The sequence below is a fragment of the Thalassophryne amazonica genome, chromosome 1 (assembly GCF_902500255.1).
Source record: "Thalassophryne amazonica chromosome 1, fThaAma1.1, whole genome shotgun sequence".
Taxonomy (NCBI): Eukaryota; Metazoa; Chordata; class Actinopteri; order Batrachoidiformes; family Batrachoididae; genus Thalassophryne; species Thalassophryne amazonica.
This window is the reverse complement of record NC_047103.1, coordinates 163,570,367-163,585,909: the sequence shown is the minus strand read 5'-3', so window position 1 is coordinate 163,585,909 and position 15,543 is coordinate 163,570,367. Positions and strand designations below refer to the sequence as shown.

The window sequence follows — 15,543 nt, the reverse complement described above, 5'->3', positions numbered from 1 at the left end:
GGTGGGACTCTGACCTCCTCCTTAGCCTGGGAACCGGGAGGTACCGAGGAACCTAAACATACCCGATGGCAGGTCTCACTCCACTGAACCACTACCCCAGACGGCCAATCGATCCGGGGATTGTGTTTCAACATCCAAGGAAACCCCAAAATCACACGGGAGGTAGTTGGAGTCACAAAAAACTCGATCTCCTCCCGGTGATTTCCTGACACCACCAGAGTTACAGGTGGTGTTCTATGTGTGATTGGAGGGAGGAGGGAGCCATCTAGTGCCCGTACCTGCACAGGCGAGGTAAGAGCCACCAGAGGGAGCCCTATCTCCCTGGCCCATCTGCTGTCTAACAGATTCCCTTCAGAGCCCGTGTCCACCAGTGCTGGGGCCTTCAGGGTTAAATCCTCATACAGGATTGTAACTGGGAGTTGTGTGGCAATGTGGGTGTGTCCCACGTGAATGTCTCGGCCCACCCCTAGCCCAGTTTCTAGGGGCGGGCGTTGGCGTTTTAACCGCTCGTGGCAGTCTCTAACCTGATGCTCTATCGAGCCACAAACAAAACATGCTCCGCGGGCCAGCCTCCTCTGTCTATCTGGTGCCCTAAATGTGGCCCTGCTCGTGTCCTTAGCTTCGTCAGCAGGGGGAGCTGTCGCCACAGGGAGCGCAGGGGCCGTGGAGCGTGGGGAGGGCGGAACGTGGTCGGAACCGGAAGGGAGAGGGACGACGCATGCCCGGCCACGCCCTTCGTCACCCTTCCCGACGGCGTTCTTCTAACCGATTGTCTAATCGTATGACGAGATCGATAAGCCCATCCAAATCCCGCGGTTCGTCCTTAGCCACCAGGTGCTCCTTTAGAACCAGTGACAGTCCGTTTACAAAGGCGGCATGGAGGGCAGTGCTATTCCAGCCGGATCTCGCAGCCGCGATGCGGAAGTCGACTGCATAAACAGCTGCGCTCCGGTGCCCCTGTCTCATTGACAGCAGCACGGCTGAAGCGGTCTCTCCTCTATTTGGGTGATCGAACACTGTTCTGAACTCCCTCACAAACCCATCATATATCAGAAGGAGCCATGAATTTTGCTCCCAAAGCGCTGTAGCCCAAGCGCGTGCCTTGCCGCGAAGCAGATTAATGACATAAGCTATCTTACTAGCATCAGTCGCGTACATGACGGGACGTTGTGCGAAGACGAGCGAACACTGCATAAGGAAATCAGCGCACGTCTCCACACAACCGTCGTACGGCTCTGGCGGGCTTATGTATGCTTCCGGGGATGGTGGGAGGGGTCGTTGAACGACCTGTGGAACGTCATTGTTTCGCACAGGGTCGACAGGAGGGAGAGCCGCAGCATCGCCCTGAGGGCGCGCTTCCACCTGTGCGGCGAGAGCCTCCACCCTGCGGTTAAGGAGGACGTTCTGCTCGGTCATTAAATCCATCCGAGCCGTGAAAGCGGTGAGGATTCGCTACAACTCACCGATCATTCCTCCTGCGGCCGCCTGTGCGCCCTGCTCTTCCATTGGCCGTTCAACAGCCAGTTGACGCCCCTCGGGATCCATGACGTTGGCCGAGATATCCTGTTGTGAAAGTGTGAGAGCACGGACCCACAACAGGGGGCGCAAATGAACGGACAATGGATAAAGCCAAATACAACACTTTACTGTTGTGAAAGTGCACAACAACAACAACAGATTACAATAGTAGATAAGCTCCAATACAAAATGTCATGTGGGGAGGCTCGAAGATAGGAGACGTCAGTCCGAAGTCGAACCGGAACCACACGGTTTCCTCCGCCACCGAACCCCGGGAATACTGGAGCCGCCAAGTCCCGAACTCCCAGGTGGCCACTGCCTCCGCGTGTCGGATCTGGTACTGCTGGCGATGAGCAAACACAGTTAGAAGTGGGTGCGTGTGCACCCAGCAACACGTATGGTGGGAAAACACCTCCACCTCTCGTCGAAAAAGGAACAGAATAAATGCTGTCCAATTCACACAAGCAACAGTTATTCAAAAAACACAATCAGCTGAGAAGTTACCTCTTTGGTAGAGCGATATCTCGGCAATGAGGTGGAGATGCCGTCCTGCTGATATATCCCTGCAGATCCGGTGATTGATGACAGCTGTCTCAGGTGATGGGTGACAGCTGTCACCCTGGCTGCTCCTGTGAGGCGGCAGCGCCCTCTGGTGCCTGGAGCCCGCACTCCAGGCAGGACGCCCTCTGGTGGTGGTGGGCCAGCAGTACCTCCTCTTCAGCGGCCCACACAACAGTACTGCACTGAAAAAAGAGAATGTTTGAACCAAATTTTAAAAAGTGTTACAATTTGTAAAAACCTGAACGAATTAAGTTGTTTGAACTTAAGTTTGTAAGTTAGAGTTGATTTAACTTTCAAACTTAAGTTCAAACAACTTAATTCATTCAGGTTTTTACAAATTGTAACACTTTTTTAAGTTGGTTCAAACATTCTCTTTTTCAGTGTGCATTCCATCAGTTTTCCTAACAATGACGTACTGTTGTTACTTTTTGTCCGGAAACTTTGACGCGACATGCAAACTAGCTTTAAAGCTAATTTAATTTGCCAATGTTGGTTTTAATTGATGATACATCAACTCAATGCAGAACAGCAAAATATACAGCATGAAAACAATGTATAAATGTTAATTTGAAATCACATAACACAACTCAAGGACAAACCAACTAGTCAGTCATAGAACCTAAACTCAACCAAACCCAATCGTTAAACCTGCCTTTTATTTTCAGAAAAACAATAGAATTTAAATTTATTAGAAATGTGCAAAAAAAATTTAAATACCCTCAAAGACCTGAAACGTGGTTATCTGATGTAGGATTTGCTTCCATAACGATGACACTGGAATACTATGAAGGTTAAAAACAGAGATTAGAGCCTTAAGGCGGGATGTGACAGACAAGACTCAAGTTTATCTTCAGAAATGTTAACATACGTGACCTTCTCTGGTGGTTTATAAATCATGGCGGAATTTTGTATTTTCAGCAACATCATGCCTTCCAGGTTATTAAACTTTAAAAATCACAAACGACGTTGGCATGAACAAGAAACACATATGAGCAGAAAACATTTTAAATGCAAACAACATTAACTGGCATGTAGCTAGCAAGAAGCTAACATTTGTCAAGTCCCTGTATAAATCATGTGCTTGCGTTCTGGCTAGCGCAGTCACTCAACAATTACATTTTTTTTTGTTGTTTTTTTTTTTTTTTTTTAGTATTGTTCAGTCTTTTGTTAAAACTTTACAAACAATGGTGTGTGTTGTTGTTGAAGCACTTTACTTTGACAGATTTTTGTTTTTCCTTTTGGGCTCACCGCCATTTCAAACATTGTGCGCTGCCAAATCTTCAAATGTTAAGGAGTATTGGTCTTGACAGGACATATCTCAAATACTTGAGCAAATCTATGGCTCAGCCAATTACATTGTCAAACTGCAAATTCAACTTTTTTTTTTCAAACCTTGTCTTAAAAGGTTTGGGCTCGAGCCAGGATTTATTTATTTATTTGAACATCGTGAGGATCTTTAGGCCTTCTGGGTGTCTGTTATTTTTGTTTTATTTTATTTATTTATTTATTTTTGGCAATGCAGTAACACTGCAACTGTTTTTTTGCACATCTATCCTGTTGTGAAAGCAGCCTCGGTATCAAGGCCATGTGCATCATCATGCGAGGACATGCACGATTAATATGCTGCAGTGTCTTAATGTGGGCGTGCAGCAGTCCCAGTACCCTTTGCATTTGCACTGAAAAACTGAGCAAGTTCAGTATCGCTTGTATCTCAGCCGAGCGGGCATTTATAATCCTGCCAGCACACTTTTAAAGTGGGTCAACACCAAACATATTTGGGTGAGTTATCAGCACCGAGTCCCATTTCATTACCAAACAAAACTGTGTACAAAACATGATGAAAAACTGTGCAAGTGCTAATGAAACTATATATATATATATATATATATATATATATATATATATATATATATATATATATATATATATATATATATATGAGCTGGTGAAAAAGAGTGGTGTTTTGACAGACCTGTCACAGTGGTTGCACTTAAAAGGCTTGGCGCCGGTGTGTTTGCGGTAATGCCTCGTCAGCTCGTCGCTCCGGGCGAATCGCCACTCGCAGCCCTCCCATGAGCACTTGTATGGCTTTTCACCTGAGGGATGAAAAAACATGCAAAAAGAACCTTTTTATTGCTGCTCCACCAATTGGACGTGCCTCCTGCAACAGCAAAACAGCCATTTGATTCCAGCATGCAATGCCGCATGGTTTCAAGTCTTTAATCCATTAATTTGATCATTGCTTCGTGAATCCAGACTGAAGCTCCTCGCTGCTTCAGAACATCACATTTACAGAAAGCATGTGGCAGCAAAGCAACTTTCTGCCCATCAGGTTCACATTGAACACTTGATTCAACATGTTTCATGTAAACAAGCAAATATCCCCTTTTTTTTCTTTTCTTTTGATGGTTAGGCACAACGCCTGATGTTGGAATGAAAAATCTTTTAAAAAACATAACTGGAAAAGTGTATGCTTCCACTCATTGCCCTGATTACTGAGCTTTGATCCCAAATCCTGAACTTCATTCAGATTGTGATTTCAATCATGATTTATCTTTGATTGTGAATCTCGTAATCACTAAACTTTGTCATCCTGATTATTGTTCTTGATCCTGACCATTAAATGTTTACATCATGATTTCTGAACTTTGCTCTTGATTGTTCAACTTAGCCATCCTGACTACTGATATTTGATCTGGATCAGTAAACTTTGACATCTTAAACACTGATCTTTGATCTTGATTGCTAACTTTGGAATCCTGATTACAGATCTTTGATCCTGATCATTAAACAGCTGATGCCTGAGTCCAGAAAGTCACTGAAGGCCTGGATTTGATCCAGGACTCAGACACTTCATTGCATCTAGTCATTGCCTGAAGTCCCAGGTTAGTGTTGAAGTCTCACAACCATACAGTAAGACAGGAAGACTTGGACATTCATTGTCCTGCAATGATATCAGGATCACCAAACACTTCTGTCCAGTGATCTTATAACTCTCTGAATTTTTCCCAGGCAGCTCTCAATCTCAAGTGCTGATGGCTGTGAGGCATGAATGTTACTCCAGAGATAAGTGAATGTCTCTAAAAGTTCACCATGTGCAGATACATTTCTGATCAGAGTCCACAGAGTTATCATAGTCTTGTTCCAGGACTATCACAAACCCAAATTTACTCAACTTCTCAAATGCTGCAATCAGAGTACCCACCAAATCTGCAAACATCACAGTATCATCAGTCAATATTCATGAACCTTTCCTCAACAACAAGGGCACCTAAGCTGCTGGTTTCCACAGCCCTACCCAATATCCAGTCCATGCATGTATTGAACAGTGTAGGAGCCAGAACACATCCCTGAGGAACACCAGTAACCATTGTAAGGATTCATGAAATATAAATGTGACTATTTCAGCAAAGTCTTCGAAATTACATTATAATATATATTTATCCGAAATGCAACCACGTTCATAAAATTCAGTCCAGAATTTCTCCCCAAGGAGTGAAGGGTCACCCCTGTGAGGTCAAGGGTCACCATTTCCAATATGATGCCTTCACTGACACAGTGAGCAGTGCATGTTAGAAACACAGTTGCCATTTGAGCTCATGCTGCAAAGATTTGATTCAAAGGTTTATAGCGTGCTGTATTTCACCGATAAAGATCCCTCACTTCACTTTCTTTATAGGGGCTGGAGAGAGAAAAGGAGATGGAGAAGCTCCCACTGGTCTCCAATCTTGCTGAACACGCACAAGAAGAGTAGCGGCACAGACAGAAGTGGAGCGAGAGAACAAGAAGTGGAGAGAGAGAGCGGATGGGGGAGGTTGAGGCAGGCAGAGAAAGGTGGATGAGAGAGTGAGAGTGAGAGGAGGTGTGATGAGACTGAGAGGGGGAAAAGAAGAGAAGTGCTGCAGAGGTGGATTAAGGGAGAGAGAGTGCTGTAGATACGGAGGTAAGGGAGGAGGAGCGATAATTAGCCCGGTCACACGGTTTAATGACCAAGGAGGCACAATGTGCCAGCTGCGTCCAACATGAAGGATGTCACCTGCATCAGTCACAACCCATCTGGACCGGTACTGGACGCAGATCCATGACACACTGACCGGCTTTGCTTGAATGCATCTGACACAAAACAGGCTTAAATTGTTGAATGTTATTAGAAAGGCCCACAATCAGTGGAACAGCTGCATAAAAGAAAGAAAGAAAGAAAAAATGGTGCTGTGGTCACCATAAGGGACTGACTGGTTAGGGCTTGTAGCTCCATGACATGGTGACCTGCTGGAGCGACTGCAACACTGTCTGGAGCAAATCAACAAAAAACAAGAGCACCGCATTCCTAAAGCGCAACCCTCCGCCAACACTAGTTTCTAATTCCACAATTTTTTACCTTGGAAAAACATTTCAAGGTCAAAATCCTGTCAGAAGTGGCTTTTTATAGATTTAATTAAATTATAGATCAAAAGGGCTTTTCAATGCTAAAATCAAATATCTGGTAAATCTGCAATACGGATCAGATCCAGATCAAACTCAGTCTATTCATTGAGAGTGACAGTTTGCACCTCACTGAGAGTGACTGAGGTACTTTTGATTGAGATATAATGCAAAATATACACCAAAAGCACTTTTCAATATTAAATTAAAATGTCCACAAAATCCACAATCCGGATCAGATCCAGATCAAACTTTGTCAGGCTATAGTGAGTACCAGTCCGCACCTCACTTTCAAATATCAGAGTGATTGCGGCATGTTTGATTAAGATACAATGGGGTTTTCCATGTTAAATTAAATGGCCACAAAATCTGTAATCCGGATCAGATCCGGTGTCACAGACCGAACGGTCCACCCTTAAAAATCAGTCCGCCTTTTGCATGTGCGTCTGTCATTTCGGACCACAGCAGCATGTCTGAAACGGACCCAAAGCAATTAAATGGATTAATGAGATTATTAACCATCAGATGACAAAGATAAACCTCTTAAATCATTCTAAGTCAGTTTAAAGCAGAAACGAGGCTGTTTTAAGCAGAACGAGGCAAAATTCTGTGACGCTTTGAAATGTCTGACGTGCAGTGAACGCATCAGCTAGCAGCTCATTTATTTGTGATCGCTTCTGCCACCTTTGATAATGAAATAATGCTGAATTTATGTGGAAATGATTATTGTACGAAAGCTTCAGATATCTGTCGCTGAGATAGATGATGAGTGGAGTGCAGTTTGAAGCAGAAACGAGGTGTTAATCCGTGAATCACGTCATCTGGGGGGACCGGTTCTTAGGGCGACCATTTGGTCTGCGACACCGGTCGATAAAGGATACCATCCTACATAAAGTTCTCAAATATGAAATAAATGTTATTTGTTTTTTTGTTTGATTTTGACAGAGTTATGAACTTTTGAAAAATTGTTCAATGTTAAAGATACAGATTTTTCCAAATTTTTCCTGACTTTGACCTTCTTCTTCTTCTTTCGGCTGTTCCTGTTAGGGGTCACCACAACAGATCAATTGTTTCCATCTCACCCTGTCCTCTGTATCTTCCTCTGTCACACCAACCACCTGCATGTCCTCCCTCAGCACATCCATAAACCTCCTCTTTGGTCTCCCTCTTCTCCTCCTGCCTGGTGGCTCCATCCTCAGCATCCTTCTCCCTATATACCCTGGGTTCCTCCTCTGCACATGTCCAAACCATCTCAATGTCACCTATCTGACTTTGTCTCCAAACCGTCCCACCTGAGCTGTCCCTCTGATATGTTCATTTCTAATTCTGCCCATTCTTGTCACTCCCAAAGAGAATCTCAACATCTTCAGCTGTGTCTCTTGTCTTTTTGTTACTTCCACCGTCTCTAAGCCGTACAACATAGCTGTTCTCACTGCTGTCTTGTAAACTTTCCCCTTCACTCTTGCAGATATTCTTCGTTCACAAATCACTCCTTCCACCTTTCTCCACCCACTCCACCCTGCCTGCACTCTCTTCTTCACCTCTCTACCACACTCTCCATTACTTTGGATGTTGATCCCAAGTATTAAAACTCATACTCTCACCGCTTCTACTCCTTGTTACCGCACTTTTCCACTGGGCTCCCCCTCATTCACACACATGTACTCTCAGTCTTGCTCCTACTGACTTTCATTCCCCTTCTCTCCAGAGAATATCTCCACCTCTCCAGGCTAGACCCACCTACTTTCTACTCTCACTACAGATCACAATGTCATCTGCAAACAACCTAGTCCGTGGAGACTCCTGTCTGATCTCATCTGTCTATCACCATTACGAACAAGAAAGGACTCAGAGCTGATCCTTGGTGTAATCTCACCTCCACCCTGAATGAGTCTGTCATTCCTGCTGCACATCTCACCACTGTCACACTATCCTTTTACATGTCCTACACTACCCTCACATACTTCTCTGCCACTCCAGACTTCCTCATACAATATCATGACTCTTCTCTTGGTTCCCTGTCATAAACTTTCTCAAAATCCATGAACGTACAATGTAACTTCCTCTGGCCTTCTCTGTACTTCTCCATCAGAACTCTCAGAGCAAACATTGCATCTGTAGTAATCTTTCTCAGCATGAAACCATATTGCTGCTCACAGAATTGACCTGCTTTCTAAATGTATCTTCTACTACTCTTTCCCATAACTTCAATGCTGTGGCTGATCAACTTTATGGCCTCTGTATTTACAGCAACTGTGCACATCATTGTTCTTAAAAATAGAAACCGGCACACTTCACTTCCACTCCTCAAGCATCCTCTCACTTTCCAAGATGATTATTAAACAATCTGGTGAGAAACTCCACTGCCATCTCTCAAGACATGTCCCTGTCTCCACCAGAATGTTATCTGGACCAACTGCCTTACTTACTGAATCTGTTGTACTTCCTGATTTTCTCTCTCCCCATCATCCAGCCTTTTCTCTCTCTCATTTTCTTCATTCATCAGCTCCTCAAAATAAGGAATTTTTGAAAATTCATTTAATGTTAAAGATAGGGATTTTTTTCCAATTTTTCAAGATTTTTCCTGACTTTGACCTTTTGAATCAGTTCTTACCTATCAGGATATTAATCTTCAGTAAAAATGTCATAACAATATATGAAAAATTGTGGGTTACAGACTGTTCACAAACAGACAAACAAACACGGGGATAACATAACCTCCACCCAACTTCGTTGACAGAGGGTAAATATCCAACAGTACAACTACAATATTCGATTATTCAGAACAGCAAATTGGGCAATATATTCTCACGATGCATTTCATATGATGTCAGACTAAAAGTTAAACGCCATATTTCATAAGAATAATAATGATAAGACAAAGACAATTTGCTTCTTTTTTGCCTGTTTTGAAAGAAAAGCTGGTCACAGTTTGTGTAAGAATACATTAGACAGGCAGACTGTGTCGGTATGTTGCTGTGCACTCAAAATGATTCTCTCCAGTCATTTCTCATAGAGCACAGGCAGTAGTGGCTATGGTGCATTCATAGGTTCATCCAGGCTAGACTATTGCAGTGCCCTCCTCGTCGGGATCTCAGGCAGGACCATGCAGAAGCTCCAGCACAACCAGAACTGCGCTGCCTGGGTCCTGATGAGGAGGCGCAATATGACCACATTCACCCCCATACTTCAGTCCCCTCACTGGCTCCCGGTCCAGCAGAGGATTGATTACAAGATCTGCCTGCTGACCTCCCAATGCCTCCATGGCTGCAATCCCGACTACCTGACAGAGCTCCTCACTCCACACACCGCCACCTGACAATTCCGGTACACTGACTCAAATCGCCTCTGCCACCTCGGACCAAGCTCCGCACCATGGGAGACAGATCTTTTCAGGCAGCTGCCCCACGACTCTGGAACGCCCTGCCTCAACATCTGAGAGCTCCACAGTCTGTGGAGTCTTTTAAAAAGCAGCTTAAATCATTTTTATTTAGAATGCTTTTAATGTGTGATTTTAATGTGTTTCTGTTCATTTTTATGCTGTAGCACTTTGAGATTTTCTTGTAAATGTAAAGTGTGTTATAAATAAAATGTCTTATTATTATTATTAAATGAAAGTTTCCAATATTACTCAAGCTCTCTGTCACTGAAACGAGTCATATGACCTGCTGTTTAAAGGTAATATCATTTGCACCACATGCAGTACTCATTACTGTCCAGGGGTGTCTCTAGCCACCCCAGGCCCCCTGTATAAATCACTCTACGCTCAAGCAGGTGCTGTGCATAGCATTCTGTTAGCAGGATTTTGTGCGAGTGCTAGTGGTGAGAATCAGGTGTTTATATTAATTACTGGTTTGTAAAGAACTCAGGGTGAGCAGTTATCTTGCAAAAACATAAATTATTATTTTTTTAATGAAGAAATTCCTGCTGTGAATAATGTTTTATCTAAATTTAGATGCATGTTGTCACAAAAACCTGCCCGCTGCCAGTGCTTGCTTGGAAAACTAACAGAAAGAACAAGAAAAAAAACTGCTTTATTTAAACATTTATAAGAATGTTTGTGCAGATCAGACGTCATGTGAAACCATCAATGATAACTGATAATGACTGAGTTTTCTGATTAGCAACATATCTGGATGATCTTGCATGCACAAATAGTATTTCAGCAATCAGGATTATACAGAAACAAAAATCAGGCTTGGTCTCCATGTGTTTCTGTGTCTGTCTGTTCTTGTTCTCATTGTGGACACGTATCCCGTCATAGTGCCTCACTTCCCAGAAATGCCCACAGCAGCAGGTCTGGGCCATCCGGCTCTGGCCAATGAAATTCCCAAGAGGCAGAGATGCCTGACTGTGTTGCCTAGAAACCAGAGTGAGGGGGCGGGGCATCTGTGCGCTGAAACATGAGGAGGCAGCAGTCAATGCAGCTGGCTGGATCTGGCAACGGCACGCCGCCATGCCACCGGCCAATTACTGAGTACGCTGGCAGAGCATGGAGGCAGTTGCCTAGCGACGGTAACCGTAGAGCTGTATGGGGCAAGAGGGTGGCGGCGGAGGGGTAGTGGTGGTGGTGGTGCTGCAGGAGGAGACGGGGTGGGGGGGGGGGAGCTGAGAGACCAGAGCCTGCAGCAGTACATAACCACTCAGCTACTGACTCCTCCAACGATACGCTGCTCCCCATTGCCTAGCAACTGAGCCTCCCCCCCCATCTCCTGCTGCCTTTCCTCAAGATGCCCTCGTACGAGCAGGTACACGCATAGAGAAGGCTCGTGTCACATCCACTATGACTGATTGGCAGTTTAAAATGTCAATCAGTCAGATAATCCACTGTATTAGCCTGAACTCAGTTACATAATCTGATTATGCTGTGTTACTTTTGAATTACTTATCGTAGATTATAGAAGTAAGTGGATTATTTCTTTCAATAATACTGCCAATATGGAAAATTATTACTTATGATTCATTAGCTGACATAATTGATCATTTCATACAATATAAAGTGCTGCACAATCAAAATGCTTTTCCCCCCAGTTTGAATAATCAAATAACCAATATTTCTAAAAGGCATCTGTAATCTCATAACTGGGTGTTTTCAGAGTCACTGTAATCCCATTAGGTGTAATCTGTTACTTCCGGATGCTCTCACACATGCACGCAGGCTGCAGCCTCTCAGGTGCCAGCGTTGAAGTTAATTGCATTCCCTCCATTAGCCGGAGCTGAACCAGGGCGCCTGGGTCTCCGAGGTCATTAGAGAGGCTCCGGCGAGCGCTTTACAGCCCTGCTGCGCACCCACGGTGGGGACGGCCGATGAGTGCGAGACACAGAAAAGAAAAGTGGTGGGGGGAGTAGGAAAAAAAAAAGGTTAAGAGAGAAAAATGATAGATGGAAGAAGTGATGCAGAAATAAAGTATGTTAGAGGGAGAAGAGCGAGAGAGCAAGAGAGAAGAGTAAGACCAATACCCAAGAGGCCTCGTGTTTTACCCGCTCCCTCACCCTGCCCGAATCTAATTGTACCATTCCTTATCTGCCGTAAGCCTATTCACAAAAAGCTCTACAGGGCACTGTCATTTCAACTCAGCCCGTCTAATTCCAGATTAAATCGTTGCCTTTTCTCCGTCGGTAATTTATGGAAATAACAACTAAGAAAAAGAGGATTTGAGTAATGACATCTTTAAACTTGTCAGGATAATGGCTGAGTGAATGGGGGAGCCTGTGGCACTGCTGCCGTTTTCTGAAGAGGGTCGCTCCACTGTCCCCCCGCACAGCCTCCCCCCCACCCATCGCTCTTCATCTACTCTTTGTTTCACTCCTCTCCTTTTCGCTTTTGTTTTCTTTTGTCATTTTATGTCCCCCCCACCCCACCCCACCCCGTTATCGTTCTACCTTCCCGGTTTGAATAGTGTGACGCGGTCTCATGCAAGATGCTTTTATCCGACGCATTTTAAGTGCAACGAATGTGTCTGTCAAGAGAGCCGAACGCACTGTCATCCATTGCATGTCATCAAACATTACCATATCGATTTTAAGACAATTTAGATGCCATGGCTTGAAGCAGAAGACATCATTTCAAAGATGATGTGTCAATCAGATAGCTCTGTGCACGGCACACTGTCTCTTCTTCAATTTGCTTCTCAGGAACATTACATAAATCTTGCAGTGATTTTTTTGAGAAATTGCACTCTCACTTTTTTTTGGTCACTTTAACCATGTGGTGACCAAGTGGTTAATGCACCTGGTTTCAGTGCTGAAGGTTCCCAGTTCAAATCCCACCCCTGCCACATTTCTCCATGTAATGTGGAGTTGCGTCAGGAAGGGCATCCGGCGTAAAACTTGTGCCAACTCAACATGCAGATCCACCTTGGATTTGCTGTGGCGACCCCGAGTGTAAACAAGGGAGCAGCCGAAGGGTCTTACTAGCCATCCTTCAGTTTAGATGCTGAAGAATGTGAGGTCAAACCACGTGAGCTGTGCAGTCCTATGCTGTCCTAAGCCTGCACAATGTCTTCCTCAAAACAATTAACTCTATATGTAATAAAGATTTTAAACAATAAAATGGAATTACTGTTGATGCATCATTCAGAATCACTTGCACACATTAAGGATTAAATTTTTTTCTCATCCCACTGACTCACTGATGGAGGGCATGTGCCACCTGCTCATCATGGTGATGCATGTGAGATGTTAGTGAAAAATTGAATATTACAAGCATCAGGAAGCTGCCCAGAAGATCAAGATTAGTCAGTGACAGATGTTGCATTTTGGTGTTCTATTTTTAAATGTGATGTGACTTTTCTTCACCCAAATAAGAACTGATCAAAAAACCTTCCTGCAGATTGGGAGAGTGGGCTTCCTTTGCCTTCTCTGAAGTAAGCAGAAATATTCAGGCTGTGACAAACATGTGCTTGTGTCAGCATGGCCTCCAAAGTTCAGCTTGTTTGGTTTAACAACCCTAAAACACCTGCGCTGTGATTCAGTTGGACAACAAAGCATTATAATGTGCAACACCTGCGTACCAGTGCTCAGGTCACATCCACATTAGTGAATGTGTGGGTCTAGTTTAACACCTCCTGTGAAACTGCACAGACAGGTCCTGAAGAACGTGAACCATTTTCCATACATGAGGAGCCATATGTCATCAAACACCAACAGCAATGACGAGATGTAACACAGGGTCAAGTGTACAGCACTTTGGCCAGCTTCTCACTCGTGTTTTCAAACACAGAAACCTTCGACACGAGACTAAAAGCCTTCTTCGACAAAGCTGTCACTATACCAGCCCTGCTGTATGGATAGGAGACCTGGACCACCTACTGCTGCCACCTGAAGACCCTTGAGCAATTCCACCAAATGCTGCTTGAAGAGTATCCTCCACATCAGTTGACAAGATTCCTGTACCAACATCAGCATCCTGGCTGAGACCATGCTCCAGAGCATAGACTGTGTCATCAACAAGAACCAGCTTCAGTGGGTGGGTCACGCCATTAGGATGGTTGACAACTGACCTCCACAGCAGATCTTCTACTCCCACCTGAGTTAAGGAAAACAGTCCAGAGGAGGGCAGAAGAAACCCTACAAGGAACTCCTGAAGCCCAACATCAAGAACTGCTCCATCGACTGGAAGACCTGGGAACAACAAGTGAGGGGCTGAGCCACCTGGCGAGCAGCGAGTCACACAAGAGAAAGTCTGCAGAAAATGTGGGCAAATAACACAGACGAGAAGAGAAGAAAGAAGAAGGAGAGAGAGCAAGATCTTGACTGGCAGAAGCTGCCCACAGCAGTCACATACAGCGTCTGTCAGAAACAGTGCACATCAAGACTGGTCGTGTTCAGTCATCTGTGGCTCCACCATTCTGTACACGATTTGACCAAGAGACCAGCTTCCTCATCACTGAGGGATTGGAAGAACCTTGGGGTAACTTGAATAACTTTATATCGAATGTAGACAGACACAGATGAAGATGAAGTGCACCATTTGTATTGTAGGGGAACATCAGCTATGACATTTTGATCATGTTGCCTGTTACTCTGTGCCATGATCCAGTGTGCAGGTGCATCAGTGAGGAGGATCCCAGCACGCTGGAGAAGTCCAAGGAGATGTCCATGTTCCACCTGGGTGTTGCAGATATAAATGTTCACGTTTGGTAAGGTGGGAATGGATTTGATGTCAGCTTGGCTGGTTTCTATCCTGGACCCAATGCGGTTCAGTGGTGTGGTGGATAGTGGCACCTACACATTCTCCCTTCCAACACATCACATTTATGCTTCGTCAGTGCCCCTTTCCATCACGATGTGTGGCACAATGTGCACCAATTAGTGATTGGCGGACATGTTTTTCTTGACAACTGCATCATTTCTCTGAGAAAAACTATCTGCTTCACTTCTACACTATACTTAAAGTTGTGGTTAGCACTTCCTCAACATGGATGCAACTGGGGTACCCAACTCAGTACCATTGGTGTTTGGTGATAATGATTTTGCATCAAAATCTGATGGCTTGGGTGTGAGACTGCACTGGTAACACCTGATCCTAGACCCACTCTGGCCAGAATGGTGGAGTTTGACAACCATTTCAACACTTCTGTTGACAAAGGGCCTACTAATGATCTTCTTACATGGCAGCGACACCTCTTTCAACTTAATAAGAGGAAACAAATTCAAAATGCAGCTGTTCTCACACTGAAGCCGACAGTCTGGACTCGTATTTGTATTTACTTTTAACCCCGATATGCTGTTGCTCACAAAACAACAAAACCTGTGTGAAGGCACTGCTGCCTCTGGACCTGTGGGCCATGCGTCTGCACAGTAGAAGCTGGTCCAGGTGGCACACCCTGTATCGCAGACTGACGCCACTCAGGGGAAATCAGTGATGGCCATGCCGGTGCCCTATTTGCCAGTCTGGCTCACACCTGAATCTGTGGTGTGATCACACCTTCAGCTTGTGTCTTGGTCCTTAGCGTGCCGCGCTCAACAGTTGACTTTGTTTGGATTTACGCTGCACAAACACAAAAGAACCAGATCCCTTAAAACTGTCCACAGACGCTT

General features: G+C 44.7%; 1 protein-coding gene across 1 annotated transcript in view; it reads right to left on the bottom strand.

The window, feature by feature from the left end:
• Window positions 1–15,543, bottom strand: part of LOC117518750 (Krueppel-like factor 7) — a 145,106-nt gene that overhangs the window by 17,283 nt on the left and 112,280 nt on the right. The window contains 1 exon segment of the mRNA XM_034180006.1: window positions 4,052–4,175. Within this exon segment, the coding sequence (XP_034035897.1) occupies window positions 4,052–4,175 (124 nt within the window).